Genomic DNA, 15,247 nt, shown 5'->3' with positions numbered 1-15,247 from the left:
GGACAGCGTCGCACGGGGGGGGGGGGGGGGGGGAGAGTGAGTGAGTGAGTGAAAAACATTTATTGTCCAACAGAATGAGACTACCTCACCCAGACCTCCCCTGTCCCATACCCTCAGTTGAGGGAGGAGGATCAGGAGAGATCCGGCCGCATGGGGTAGTCGCGTCAGATGCTGGCCGGGATCTCTTGTATCCCGGCGGCCTCTTCAGCCAGTCGGACGGCGGTGAGCTGGAGCTCAGGGTCCGAGCTCCGGAGCAAGGTCTCCCAGGCGTCTCTACTATTAATGTTCTTCGCCCTGCCTGGGGATTGGCTACACTCCCATATTATGTGGTCGAGGGACCCTCTCGCTCCGCACTTCTTGCACTTATCGTCTTCTATTTGGGGGGGGGGGGGGGGGGGGGAGAGAACAGAAAAGCGGAGGTTTCGGCGGGCCAGAAACACCTCGGCTATAGAAGAGAGCAACGCCGGCTACTGCTCAGGTGATCTCGAGTTCCACGGCGTCGCACCGTAGACTTCCTGCCGTTCCTGAGCCCGTTCCGGGGAGTCAACGGCCGACGCAACCACCTGCTACGGCCAGGGGTGCCTCCATCGCTGTTGCCACCCATCCGGGTGGTGCCCTCCACGCCAGCATCGGCAGCAACGCCTCCACGGCCACTTGGACCGGGAGCTCGTACGACGCAGCCAACGACGCCGCCAGCGACGCCAGCCCGAGCACTTCGAACGCCACCTCGACGCCGGCTACCTAGATGCCACTGACTATGAGCACGAACGGTGACCGCTAGTAGACAGGGTGTTCCCAGGCCGTCGGTACTGATAGTCTGTGCTTTTGTTAGTTTTGTGTGCTAGTGCTTGTGTCGCGTAGGATGTATTAAATGTGCGTCTGTGTGGGTACACCTGTCGCCAGGTCCATTCTTTCGGCCCGAGTGTTCTCGGGGGAATCTGTGACAACACTTCTGTTCTGTGTTTCTCCAAATGTTATCACATTTTCTATGCACATATATTCAGACACGCTTGCTCTCATGCAATTTATGGACAATGGCCATTGGCCATATATAGGCAACGGGCGAACGTAACTCCGGCGCCGACGGAGGCGCCTCTCGCGGCGAGCAGCGCAGCGGAGACAGGATACGCTCGCCGTCGCACGCATTGGCAGTCAGCTCCGTATGCTATCTGATCGCCGCGGCTGGGCTGCGTACTCTTTTTGCGAAGAATGCCGGGGTCAAATACGAATGATTCTCCTGCTGTTGTCAATCTGAAATAACAATGAGAGATGCGAGCCAGAAAAATACAAGCGATGAACAGACGTAGCTTACCTCGAGATCTCCACGCTCTTCGGCGGCGCGTTGATTATACCTGTTCTACACGGGTACTTTCGAATGACATCTGAGTCGAATGGCAGTCGAGACTTGGAATGGAATTCGAACTCGACGGACTCCCGCGGTGCTACACGGCACTTTCCAAACGCATTCGAAATTCTCAGCTCGTTTTCAGTGTACAACGACGACTACGGTCACGCTAGTCCGACAACGGCACTATCACGGTGAACAGCAGCATGTGATTATAGCGAACTATCTAGTTTATTATAATATTATTGTAGTGGCACAAGTTTTTTGGCTAAACGACACCGACTAGTCCGATCAGCGGACGGTCAGCTTTCATGCCCTCGGGAGTTCGGCGGCTGAGCGAAAACGCGCTGAGGTGACGGTGCGAATGCATGCGCGCTTATACATTATGCGGATTGGAAATAAGCGAAACGAGCGCCTATATTTCACATGTGCACACATGGACACTCACTAGCGACAACCACTTGCCAAATTAATTTCAGTCGACGACGACTCCGTTCCCTTCAGCGACGACTGGCGAGCCCGCAGGGTTGGATCGGTGATTGTGAAGAACGAATTCACAAGTTTTAGCGAATGCAAATGGTCAACGAGTGTAGTTTTGACAAGAGTGACATGAAAGCAACTATTGCTTACATCGCAGGACGAGCATACGATGAACGGGAAGCGGCGGTGTGACTCGGGCTGCCGAGCAGTGCTTTACGGCCAGCAGCAGTCGTCGCCGTCGCTAGCTTGTGGGTATCAAGTTAAGCCATTTCAGTTAACGCGAACGGTCACCAAACATTCTTCTGGATAAAGTAGTTTAAAATAAAGTACGGGGCATGTCGGAGGAAGCCGGGAAAATTAGCGAGAAGCGCCGGTCCTACGCGATGTCAACAACCCGGCTGTCAAGTGTTTCTCAGGCGAGCGATCGTGTCGGCGCTTCCCACAGATTGTCGCACTGCGTAAACAGGCACGGGTACAACCGGTACAGAAGAGAGGAGATTATTTAATAGAACTAAAGCGCATATTTCGTTTTATGTCTTGCAAACCAGTACGCAGCGATGTAGACAGCAGGATGAGTACAGTCGTCCTCATCAGCGCACTCCTGGGGAAATTTCATGCAGACGCGGTAAATGTTCGTTGGTGTACTATTATCTGCAAGCACTCACTTAGACGGAACATGAACTATTTGCTAAACAAACAGCAGAAAAAAGCGAGTAGCGGGTATCGAAATGAACAGCCACAGAGCCGAAAGCAGTCGCGCGGCTGTGGGCGGGGCGAAGCGACGGCGGCAGCGACGGCTTCGGTCGCTTCGGGCTGTGCTCGCGTTTCGAAGGCAAAAATCTGGAATGTCTCCGCGGAGCTCCGTCGACTCGAATGTCATCTGAACCGAATGCCGTTGAAAAACTTCGTGTAGCAGCGTTAGCTCGGCAGTCGAGTCGAATGACATTCGGTTGGAAGGCATTCGAAACGCCCGTGTAGCTAGGGGTCTGCGCCATGCATTTCCCCCTTATTTCGGAGCCGCTTGAAAGCACGAGCTCTTTCACGTTGTGCACGTGACCGGCTTCAAGCAAAAGCTTGCCCTTTTTCAAGTTCGCTCCTCGGAAGAAGGAATTCAAATCGTCCAAATCGCGAAAGGCCGCCGATATAACCATCGGCACGCTTTCCACCGCCATTCTACCAGCCTCGCGCAAGGCTACCATGCCGTCTGCTACGGCGGAGCAATCCTGCGATATGTTCCCCGCCTGCCCGCTAGATGGCGCTGGTTGTTCAGCGATCGTGGCGGCTCCTGACGACTGCCCGTTGCCTATACCCAGAGCCAGAAAGCTTTTGCTTTCATAGCAGGTCACTACTGTGCAGCTTCTGCATGAAATTCAGGGCTTTGTGAGTCACTTGTACAGTTCCAAAAAGCATGCACAATGTGATCACAAATTGATTATTGTTTAGAAATTTTCCAGCACGTTTGAAGGTATGCCATACAGACGCTTCTCTATCAAAGAAACCCTTTTTTTTTACCTTGCCCTACCCCATGTCCCGTCATCCACGTCCACTGCACTGAACCTACTGCCGATGTACACAAAAGGTATAGCATAATATTAGCACAACAATAACGTTGTGACAAATACAGCTTCAGACAGGGCTGTCATGCCTCCCTGATACTCTAAACAGACAGGGAAACCAGTTACCGCACACATAAAACCCCAGTGGCATCTCAAACCTGCGATAAAACCAACCTATGTCTGTATGAGGTGGCTATGGTATGACAGAGCGACAACAACACTACTACAAAAATTATCAGACCTCCTGAGTACAATACTGAAGCAAAAGCCTAGCATCGTAACCCGTCAACGCAACTTCACGGTTTCCCGTCCACTACTGCATCTGGCTGTAACCCCTAAAACAAGAGAACCTCTAGAAGCTACGATGCAATACATGGTTGTCCATTCACAGGTGGTAGTGCATGTCATGGGAAGCCAAAAAATAACATGAGGCAAAACATTAAAAGGCATAGTTAACATAAAGATAAGTATATAAACAAAACCTTGCAACAAAGTACATTCTTCACATCATGACGCAGTATAGTGAAGCAGTGAAGTTGGCAGTAGTCAAACTGCCACTGAGAACAATTCCATCCAATTTTTGTTTTTAGTAAAACTTGATTCTTTGAGTTCTTGTGGATTCTTTTTGGCATTCAGCAGCAAAAAGAATATAAACTGCCAAGAAATATGAAGTTACAAATTGAACATTTTTTCCCACTATTCAATTCAAATTTGTGAAGATGATGATACAAGGAGAGTTGTGGACTCCATGATCACTGGCTGGAAGGCCTAGCCTCATAGATCCTTAGGCAAAAAAGTACTTCACTTCATCAATTACTTGTGAAACTTAACTGTGGTGGTAAAACCTATGTTTCATTTTTCGGTATTTACTAGCTTATAAAAGCTCCGTTTTCAGTTAAAGTAGCGACACTGTCTTTGGAACCCAGTAATCAGTCGGTACAGGCCTGCATCACTTTGCCCTCAGTGTCCCTTTAACACTTCAGTCAGACTAGAATATTTCATGTCATTTGAAACAAGTGCCATTTGCCACGTCAAAGGTGAGTCGACACAATGGTGCAACATGATAAGAAAACGAGACTGTGTTCACAAACGATACTGAGTGGTTAAGCATTGCTTTCTTGCCAACAACCTTGTTAAGCTGCCTACAATCATAACCTGTCCAAGGCAAGCCATGCCACTGAAAATGCACTCCAGAGGCTTAAAGCTACTTTTTGTTATCTCAAAGAGGTTAGAATGTGCCTTACCAAATGCTACACAAACCACCGGACCCTCAAACATTTATTCACAGTCCCCATAAAGAATTACGAAACACTGCAGAGCCAGAATGGGAATGAGATTTACTGTCAGAATCAAATAAAATGCAAGTCAGATAACTGACATACTAAATTATGAGTGTAAAAATATCTACTAGAGAGGAAATACAGATGTATTGACACTTACACGCGGCAATCTTCATGCCATTAAACTGAAAATCAAGTGTGTTAGTATTCAGTCACCCTCAACTAACATCTCGCTTTGTTGTTCCCATTGCGAATGCCTTGTTTACATCTCACTGAACGCTAATGATATGTACATTTCATGCAGGGTATGAACAACCCTCGCTCAGCAATCTTGATCAGTAGGTAACGGTACGAAGTTTAGCTCCCTTGCAGAAAATGTCGAAAACATGCTCCACAAAGAACAGAAGTAGCTATTGACCACTACAAATAAGACAAAAACTATCGTGTGAATGTGTAACTTAAAATATACGTGCTTCTTTTAGCGCACAAAAATCAGAAACAACATTGCTTCTGTAGAAAAGATAGAAAGCAAGAAAAAAATGTGTGTTGTACCTGAACAGTCTTAGTTCCTTGCACAAGTCTGAGAAGTCCGATAAAAGTTTTCCACGATGAGCAGCTTGCTCCCGCGCTTTTATCTGCTACTCATTAAGCTGAAGACATGTACCCTGAATATATCTTGCTAGCATTGCTCGCGAACAAGTGCCTCAATCAGGAGCAACACTGACTGAAACATCTAGATTTTTAATAAGCACTGCCTCATATCTCAGTGGACGCCTCAACTGCATAGTGGGGAAGTGATGAAGGAGGGAGTAAAAGAAGAGAGAAAGGGGCATCATTGTGGAGCGCTCCAGAATAATTTCAACTACTTAGGGATCTTCAACATGCACTGATGTCACACAGCACACAGGCACCTTTCGTAATTCAACACCACCAAAACGCAGCTGCCCGAGCCAGTTGGAGGCTAACGAAAAGGCTTTAAAGGGACACTGAGGAGAAATTGAAGTTGGCTTGTATCGACATGAGGAGAAATTGAAATTGGCTTGTATCGACAGAATACCAGCTCCTGATTACAAAAACGCCACTCATACTGACAACAAAGCTCTTGTAACGTAGAAACGAGCAAGAACCAAAATACAGGTATCGCCGCCACAGGCCAAACTCGCAAGTACAAGCGTGGTGACGTCATAGGACAAAACAGTGTTGCTAGAACCAATGGTTCTAGCAACACTAGGACACTAGAAGCCACGAAGCACTGAGGCGCAACCAATGCATGCGCAAATCTCCTTGACATCGCCAGATGGCGCCATGTACACGGCAGCTACGCGCGCGCCTGCAGCATCGGGACCAATCAGCGCCTGCTGACCGGCGCACCGGTGGTAGGCGGGCTCCCGGTATTCCGCTAACGGTAACAAGGTACACGGTATGCTAAAGGTGTCTATTTGCGAGAACTTCTTTGACCACTTCGAGAGTGGGATCTATCGTAACGCTGGCAAAATGCCTGTGCACGTAAACGAAGCGATGGTAGCGACGGCCGCAATAGACGATAGATGCCTTCGACGTGCGGCCAGCGGTAGCTTTCTTTTCGGCTGCTGCTAGGCCGCACTGCTGGCCGCCAGAAATCACGGAGTCTGCGTTACGTCATATGTACGTCATGTTTCACGTCACTTAGTCCTGTGTCGTCATAGGAGAATTTCAAGTTTGAATCAGAGCGGCGGGAAAAAATTTTTCAACTTCGAATCCAAATTTCTTAGAAATAAATGCATCTTTCGCTGCCGGCCGAGTGGCAACAAAGCCATGAAATGACGAACTATCGGATTTTGCTTTAAAAAAAAATATTAATAGAGCTCTCCTCACTGTCCCTTTAAATTAAACAACGCAGATATTATGAAGAGGAAAAGAACATGGGTAATGAAAGAAAAAAGAAAACATCAGTACCAATCATGGAAAAAAACTCGAGTTAATGATATCCCATCCAAAATCAAGAAGAGTATATGGACATGGGTTAGACATGTAATGAGCAGAAAAGGTAGGCAATGGTCTATCTGGTCTAGCAGAGTGGACTCAAATAGAAGGAAAATAAGCGAGGGACAGCAGGTGGGCAGATGAGGTTAGAATATTCGTTAAGGCTAAGTGGCCGCTGCTGCCGCAGGCAAGGGCTAATTAGAAATTAGTGGGACAGGCCTTCGTCTAGCAGGGGATGTTACCAGACTATGATGAGCCCCAGTTGGCATTGCTGACTGCGACCTGACCACTTAAAAATTCTCCATGTTTGTAGGTGACACCAGTGCTAGAAAGGTGCAGGAATTGAAGCTGTTTTTGTCTGGTACACCTTACATGACCAAGAACGAGCATAAAGAAATTTCAGATATCGAAAAGTGAGCTTCTGACCTACCCCATGGTTTCACACACAATTTTAATGTCTCCAATGAAATAAAAAGAAAAAGGAAAGGCTTGAAAGTAACGTCTAAAGTTTATGCCATGTGCTTCTGCATACAAATGAGCTTGTGTGGACAGTTGGGACGATCGAAGGGGAAGAATGTAGCAATGCGTGAAAATAGCAATGAATATGAAGGAAAATTGCAAGTAATTACTCAGAAACAACTGCCGGAGAGAGTTAAAACTTCATGAAAGCCTGCTGAAAAAAGTCGGTACTGCAAGCCCCATTGTAGCCCTCTAATTTTATTCAAGTCATAACACCACTGACTTCCTCCTTGTTTATATACACCCAAAAAAAATCAAATTTTACACATCAGATAATTTAAACACTACAGAAATGTGTCAGCATCCTCACAGGCATTCAAAACATGCCCATCTAATCTGCACAAATAATGCAGCTGTAAATATACCCTATCTCTTACCACCGCCATTCCTTGCTTATCGATGCAAAGTAAATTTATATATTGTGAAAATTGGGCCACATTACTCTGCCATGTCCTGTGCCATTCTTGCTAACATATTTACCGCAGTAAAAATATGGTCAGTGTCAGAGACTGAAGTATGAGATAAAAACAATGTGCATACAATAAGTGTCAGCAATAAGTGGAGGATTTATATGCCAGGTTGTGATTTACATCTAAAATATTTAAAACAAAGAAAATGCACCAGATTAGGTACGGCTACCTTCTGTGCTTATATGGAATGTTTTGAAACCACATCTTTCATCAAACTTCACATAATTTACTGGCTGGCCAACGTGTAGTCTAATAGTGTTTCTAAATGATGGCCCTCTACAGCTGCTAGCCCAGAAGGTGTTAACTATAAAGAGCTAAGAGAAAAAGGTTTGGTTTGGTTTATGGGGTTTAACGTCCCAAAGCGACTAAGGCTATGAGAGACGCCGTAGTGGAGGGCTCCGGAAATTTCGACCACCTGGGGTTCTTTAACGTGCACTGACATCGCACAGTACACGGGCCTCTAGAATTTCTCCTCCAAAGAAATTCTAGCCGCCGCGGCCGGGATCGAACCCGCATCTTTTGGGTCAGCAGCCGAGCACCATAGCCACTGAGCCACCGCGGCGGCTCTAAGAGAAAAAGAGAATAAAGTCTGCAAACCATCCTGATAATACATGAGAGCTGGCAGCCAGGTAGGGTTACCATAGAAGATAAGAACAAATATACACCATCAGAAGTAATGCCACTAGTTAAAACTCACAACACCATCTATATTGTAGACATAAGGGTTGGAGTTTTCGGCTTAAACCAAGCTGTCGGCTTTCTTTTTAATTCGGCATGAACCAAAGAAGGTTAGAATTCTTCAGAAGTACGCCACAGCCTGCTGGCTATTGAATATTGGTTACAATTGGTCAACGAGAGAATTAAAAAAATGCAGAAGCCGGAAGCAACAGTGAGACAACGGCATCAATAGAGTAAGTAACCCAGTTGTACACTCTGAGGCATCGTACCACCAAAGAACTTCAGTGTTTTTGGCGTTCAGTTGCTGACCCCAAGGTTGTGAGTTCAATCCTGGTCATCGCTGCTACATTTCAACAGAGGTAAAATGCAGAAACGGTCGTGTGTCACACACATTAGGAAAACCTCGGTTGTCTGAATATATCCAAAGCCCTCCCCTATGGCTCCCTCACTGCCCATGAGTCGTTTAGGGATGTTAAACCACAGAATTACACAATTATATTACATTTTAAGTAGGGGTGTGCGAATATTCGAAATTATCGAATATAATTCGAATATTATATTTTTAGTATTCGTATTCGATTCGAAATCCAAGTATTCGTGTTGTCTCGAACATTCGACCCGACACGAATATTCGTATCTAGCCGAATATTCATTGTGAGCACCGGCATCCATTTCGGTGCGCAAGCCCTATCAACAAAGACATAACAACAAGGCGGCGCCCAGAGCAATGCTCATGGACCTCCAAGGGCCATGCCGTAGCTGACTGCGCTGGTGAGCTTCTTTGTGATTATACCTGCGAAGCTGGTGTAGTCAGAGCTGTGCACGAAGTAGCTCGCAATACGTGCCAGTTCAGTGCCAACTGAGAGGGCATTTTCTGTGGCTGGAGGAGTCGTTTCAGCTAGAAGGGAACTTCTTCTGCCTGACCATGTGGAGCAGCGGGTTTTCCTTCACGACAACCTTTTATGTTCATCCTAGCAACGCGCGTTGGTGCTGATGGCAAGCTAGCCTTAATCAATGCTGTGTACCAGCCATCTTCTCTGATATTTCCACTCTTCTAAGAATAATGTTCGAGACTTTGATACTTTTTGTGCAGCCACACCCACCTTTTGTGTTCATTTAATCATCTATAGTTGAACTGTGATGTTCTTGGGTGCTCAAATAAATGTTTTGTAGTGGTTAAATGCGTCTGTCCTTGATTATTCGATACTCGATTCGTATTCGATTCGTATTCGAAGAATTTGATATTCGCACACCCCTAATTTTAAAGCATTTCTCCTGAACTTCAGACAAATGCCGTATGCAGATCGAGAGGCTCCACCGCATTGTGAAGCTTCGTCTACTTGTGCAGTACCCTTAGGTTGCAGTAGTAGTAAAACCATTTATTTCAGTAAGGAAGAATTAAAGAAGGAAGACAGTAAAGAAGGCATGGGGGGGGGGGGGGATAGATATAGAGCTTAGGTAGTGAGTCTTCCTTAGTCCAGGATCCTGTTGGCCTAAATCACCGCCTTGTCCCTCATCACAAGCTTAGGCTGTTATCCCTTTATCGGTGCCGTTGCTTGGTTAAGGTGTTTTCACATGGCATGTAAGAAAACTGACAACATTCGTAACCATAACAACAAGCCATAGTCAACTAAAAATCATGCACAAATGTAACAACAAAATTGTGATGTTCTGGCTTCTCCAATGGTTCATTGGCACTTCCACTGCTGCCATCATCATTTGGACTATGTGACTGGAGGCACTTTGGCTGCTTCTGGATGTCGGCCGCAGCCACTTTAAATTTCTTTCCATTTCTAAATTTGGAACTTTGTTCTTATCAAGCATTTCTCACTTGCACAGTATCTTCTAAGGCTGCAGGAGTGAGCAGTGTTGCAAGCAACAAATGCACTTGCATTTATCATAATCAGATAAAGGTATTCCGACGTGAAGGTCACCAGACAAATGCCTGGTTTCGCTTGCCTAAGCGAGGCAGTTGTATGTGTGTGTTGCTCCCCTGCTGCTTTTACGAGTTTCTTTTTTTGTCGAAAACAGATTTTAAAGCACAACTCTAAAGCACCCGTTCCCGCGTTCCACGTCGTAGTTGTTGTTGGTGCAACACGCCACTTGACAGGTGGCATGCGATATGTGGCGTGTTGGCAGTCAGCAGCGCAGTGAAAAGCCACCTGCCAAGGCGAGAGCACAGGAATGGACAACCAGAACGTCTAACGGGAATATCCACGGGATGCCACAGGAATATCCCGGAGGTTGGCTAGCACTGCAACACGAAACCTGCCAGCCATGGCAGGCAGTAGCTGCCAGGGCTGAAGATCTGCGCTCAAATTCGCATTACCTCCTATAGTAATAAACTGTCAAGTTTTTAAAAATAAACTTCTATTTGTTTTCATGTCTTACTATCCCATCACTTAAATTCCTTGCTGTTACTTATCTATTTATGGCAATAGTATTTTATGCAGCTACCATTACTCGAAACATGCCCATTTGTTTGTTAATTATATATAAAATGCTCTTGCTATGAAGATTGGTTGGTTTGTTGGGGTCTAACGTCCCAAAGCAACTCAGGCTAGGAGGGGCGCCATAGTGGAGGGCTCCGGAAATTTCGACCACCTGGGGTTCTTTAACGTGCACTGACATCGCACAGTACATGGGCCTCTAGAATTTCACCACCATCGAAATTCAGCCGCCGTGGCCGGGATCGAACCCTCGTCTTTGGGGCCAGCAGCCGAGCACCGTAACCACTGAGCCACCGCGGCGGGGTCTTGCTAAGAAGAGAATAAAAATTAGCAACACAGGACTTTTGAAAACACAGGCATGTACATATAACACCAAGAGAAAAAAATGGTAATTCTTCCATGGGGAATAATATTTGCCAAAAAAAAAATTGCTTCTGAATCAAACACTAAAAAAATTCAACCAAATTTTCAAGAAATAAAAACCGAAAAGTCAAAACCGTATTTATACATCACATTCTAAATTGCCCTTGTGGTATGAGAGGCCATAGTATGTTCGCCGCTATGGCTGCATGTGCGGCTGACGAGCACTGCAAAGGTTAGGTTACTTTCAACTGAACACAAAATGCCTTAAAATGCAGAATATGAGACCACCGCCGCAGCTCACTTGCTAGAGCATCACACGCAACAAGCAAAGGCTGCGGTTAAAGGGTCACTAAGGACAGCTCCAGCCAATATTGTTTTGATTAAAAATCAATTCACTGGCTCTCCATGGGAGCGCTGATATTTGTCTGCTAGCAAAAGGCACATTTATACCTGAGAATATTGCATTTCCACAATTTCTTGCTACTCAATTCAAATCTGTAACATCAGCACTGATAAGAATAATAAGAACTCCATGATCACTGTTTTGAAGTGAATAGCCTTCGGGATCTGTGTACCAATAAACTGTCAACGCACCGCAGTTTACTTTTGAAATCAGTTGGTGATGGCAACACCTGTCCATCAGTTTTTAGCCCTTTCTAGCTAGCAAAAGCTCCATCTTCAGTGAAAATAGTGTCTCAACCCTTTGAAGGCGGCAATCTATTAATACAGGCCAAGTTCAATTTTTTCTCAGTGCCCCTTTTTCTTTTACCTTGAGTATGATTAAAACCTATCTAAAGTTATTAATTTCCTGCTCTTGTAAACAGCACCAACCAAAATAATGGTAACAATCCCTTGCACTTGCCTTAATTTTAATGAGTGTCGGTTTGTTTCGCACATATGTGATAACATGCGCATCATCAACCCTATTCTTGTCTTCTCCTGTCATTAGCATCTGCGCCGCCACGGTGACTCAGTGGTTATGGAGCTAGACTGCTGACCCAAAAGACTTGGGCTCGATCCTGGCCACGGCTGTTGCATTTCGATAGCAGCAAAATGCTAGAGGCCTGTGTACTGTGCAATGTCGGTGCATGTTAACGAACCACAAGTGGTAGAAATTTCCAGAGCCACTCATTATGGCGTCCCTCATAGCCTGCAGTGCTTTAGGATGCTAATCTCCCATAAACCATTAACATTTTATGTTTGAGCATGAATGAAGAGCTATTTAAGCCTCCTCTAATTAGCCATTCAACGTATCGTACACACAACCCAATAACACCCAGCGCACTCTCATCTTCCGTGTTTGCAGCTAGTACTCAGCATATTTAATAGTAAATCTCCACTCACCTCTATTTTTTCTGATTGGTCTGCCAGTGTTTCCATCTCTTTAATTCACCTATTCTAATGTTTTGTAATTTTCCATTTCAAACAGCAGATCTATTAAAGCCTTGCACGTTTCAATGTTTCACTTGACCCTGCACAATTCGTTCAGGTGATCTTTCCAAATTTTCGTAAGCCCAAAAGCTCTTCCTCTGCATGATGACGATTCCTTGCTTCTAGGTTAGGCTACAGTCATTGCAAGGACCTATGTGCAACAGCCATGCCTGAACATGTACCAGCAATTCCAGCATGGCCAACACCCACAGCAATGCTACTAAGACTGTCAGAAGTTGCTCTCTGCAAATAGCTGAATAGCAAGCTATGCAGCTTATCTCATTTTACTAACAGCCTTTGCTTTACAATAAGCCAGCAATAACGTATGCCTTGAGTAGCAACGCACTGAGTTCAAATTGCAAATCTGCTCCCTTAATTCAATTGGCTACAGATGCATACAAACCTGCTGACATTATACATTTCTTGCAGAAGTCGAATAATGTCCCAAGAGAAAATCTTCACTTGTTGAAAGTTTCATCAAATCTTCAGGTGCAATAGGAATATAAGCAACATGCAGTAACATGGAGTTCGGCCAGCTGGTGCATACTAAGATAATACAGAAGACGCCAACGAACAAAAGGAAGCAAACGCAATGAAAAGGCGCTTGTCCGTGCCAACCACCGTTTTCTTGTGTGTGCATCCTTGTGTTCGCGGGTACCTTCTAGGTAAGACCTGAGTGTAGCTAACGGGACTACTGCATTACGCGACAGAGTATACAGCTCGGTTGGTTGAAAAGCTGTCAGCGTAGTTGGCATCATGTCTCGGAAGTAATCAGGAGCTGTGTAAAAAAAATCATATCATGCAAACCGTTTGTCGCAGAATGTTCCAAATGGAGTCATACGCATCAGCATTTCGTGCAGCATAAACTAACTAGTTCAGTTAGAGCCTAGCTCACGATGGGGATTCAAACCGGTGACCTATAATCGAAGGCTGCATAAAGAAAATCATATCATGGTAATTTGTGATTCTAGTGATTGGTGATTGATTGGTGTGTGTAGGCGATGGCGAGTTAATGAAGTCATTGTAATTAATTGATTAAGTAAATAAATGAAAATATGAAAAAAATTAGAAAAAGGGGGGGTTCAAAGATGTCAAAACGCTCAGAATGAAAAGCCAATGCCTGATGACACTAATTAAGAAAATGTGCAGTGTGTAACAGATGAACTAATTAACTGAAACAAGTGAAAAAATTTAAAATGCGTTCAAAGGTATCAAACTGCTCAGAATGGGAACCCTAATCCGCGACGCTACCGCGCCATACCCATAAGGCGGAGCTTAAGCGTCCTCTCTAATTTTTTAAACAACGCTTCCAATCTAAAGGCTACACAATGCAGCCACACCAAGAAGGTCGCTCAATACAGCTTCCGGATGAATTGAAACAACTCGCTTTAATTCGTCCTTTCACGAAGAAAAAATGCACAGAGAGATACTGCAATGACGTGATGCAGCAAGCTACCGCGCGCCAACTGCACTCAATTCCACGAACGACTGCCTGCGAATTACCCTGCGGCACACTCTTGCGTATGTGCTAATATGACAGCGCTCCCAACGCCCGTCTTTTCTTTGCTTCCACACATTTGCCCTCTGTGGGGCTGTTACTGCTAATCGAGAGTCATTATCATACTTGGTGACACCAGAGACGCATAGCTGTTGCAGCACTACTGTCAAATGCACACACACTTTTTCGCTGTTTCTAAATCAACATTTGCATTACGTTCGTGAACAAAACAGTAACAGTACAGTGAAAAGGAAAAGCGCAGCATGCCCTTTTCCTGGCACTGTAGACGCTGAAACGCTGTCAAAACCTACTCAAAATGCGGTACACAAAAACAGCGTCAGCCCCGCTGCCGCGAATGAAACGGGCTAGTGGGCTGCGAAAAGCATCGTACCTTGTTTTCATTTGACGATCCGGACGAGGATGGTTCTTTATCCTTATTGGGCTTTTTGGGTTTGCTCTTGAACTTTGGGTTCTTGACCGTCGCTTGGTTTTCCTTGGCCATCACAGCGATAGTTGTTGAACGCAGGGCGCCGCCATTGACAGAAAGCGAACTGATGATGATGGCTCACTTCAGTGGTGGCGCCTCCTGTCGTTTAGAGCTGGCTTGCACCCACTTTCGTTTTCGGTTTCAGTTCTTCACGCAGTTTCTTGTGTACTGTGAGGTTTTTATCTGCTATGACGCGGTGACTGCAATTCTTAGCGAAGGATTCTAAGAGATTATTTGAGAACACACACCTGGAGTACGAATGTATATATTTACTGGCTCGTGAAAAATGTGTTCATGATATTTTGATGGCTAGTTTCAGAAGTTGGATTTTTAACGGCGACGTAAAAGCAACTGTGATCTGCTGGTACGAGGGTCATCCCAAAATTAAGGTCTCCAGTTCTTGTATAAATTGAAATAAATGTTTATTTTAAGCAATTTACAAATCACTTAAAAGGCAGACCATTCTTCTACTTTTCCATGTATTCGCCGTTGCGGTCTATGCATTTTTGCAGACGCTGGGGCAGTTTTTGTGTGCCTGTGTCATACCAGCTCGCCGCCATGCCATTGAGGAATCGTTTGACGTGTGACCGGCAGACTGTGTTCGCTTGAATTTTCGCGGCTTGGGCGAAGAGGAGTGCCGCTACTCGCGTGATTCTTGTTTGGTCTCAGGTGTGAAGTGGAATGCCCAGGTTTCGTCATCCGTAGCAACTGAATCTAAAAAAGTCTCC

At 45.4% G+C, this 15,247-nt stretch overlaps 1 protein-coding gene across 1 annotated transcript in view; it reads right to left on the bottom strand.

Annotated features, from left to right (window-relative positions):
• Positions 1-14,585, bottom strand: part of Spt3 (Transcription initiation protein Spt3) — a 136,003-nt gene extending 121,418 nt beyond the window's left edge. Inside the window, exon 1 of the mRNA XM_089571849.1 lies at positions 14,424-14,585. Within this exon, the coding sequence (XP_089427975.1) occupies positions 14,424-14,534 (111 nt within the window). The 5' untranslated portion in view covers positions 14,535-14,585. The remainder of the gene's footprint in view (positions 1-14,423) is intronic.
• Positions 14,586-15,247: the final 662 nt, after the last annotated feature.

Source organism: Amblyomma mixtum, chromosome 2 (genome assembly GCF_055824585.1).
Source record: "Amblyomma mixtum isolate Tamu chromosome 2, ASM5582458v1, whole genome shotgun sequence".
NCBI classification, from domain to species: Eukaryota; Metazoa; Arthropoda; class Arachnida; order Ixodida; family Ixodidae; genus Amblyomma; species Amblyomma mixtum.
This window is presented reverse-complemented; position numbering and strand designations above follow the sequence as displayed.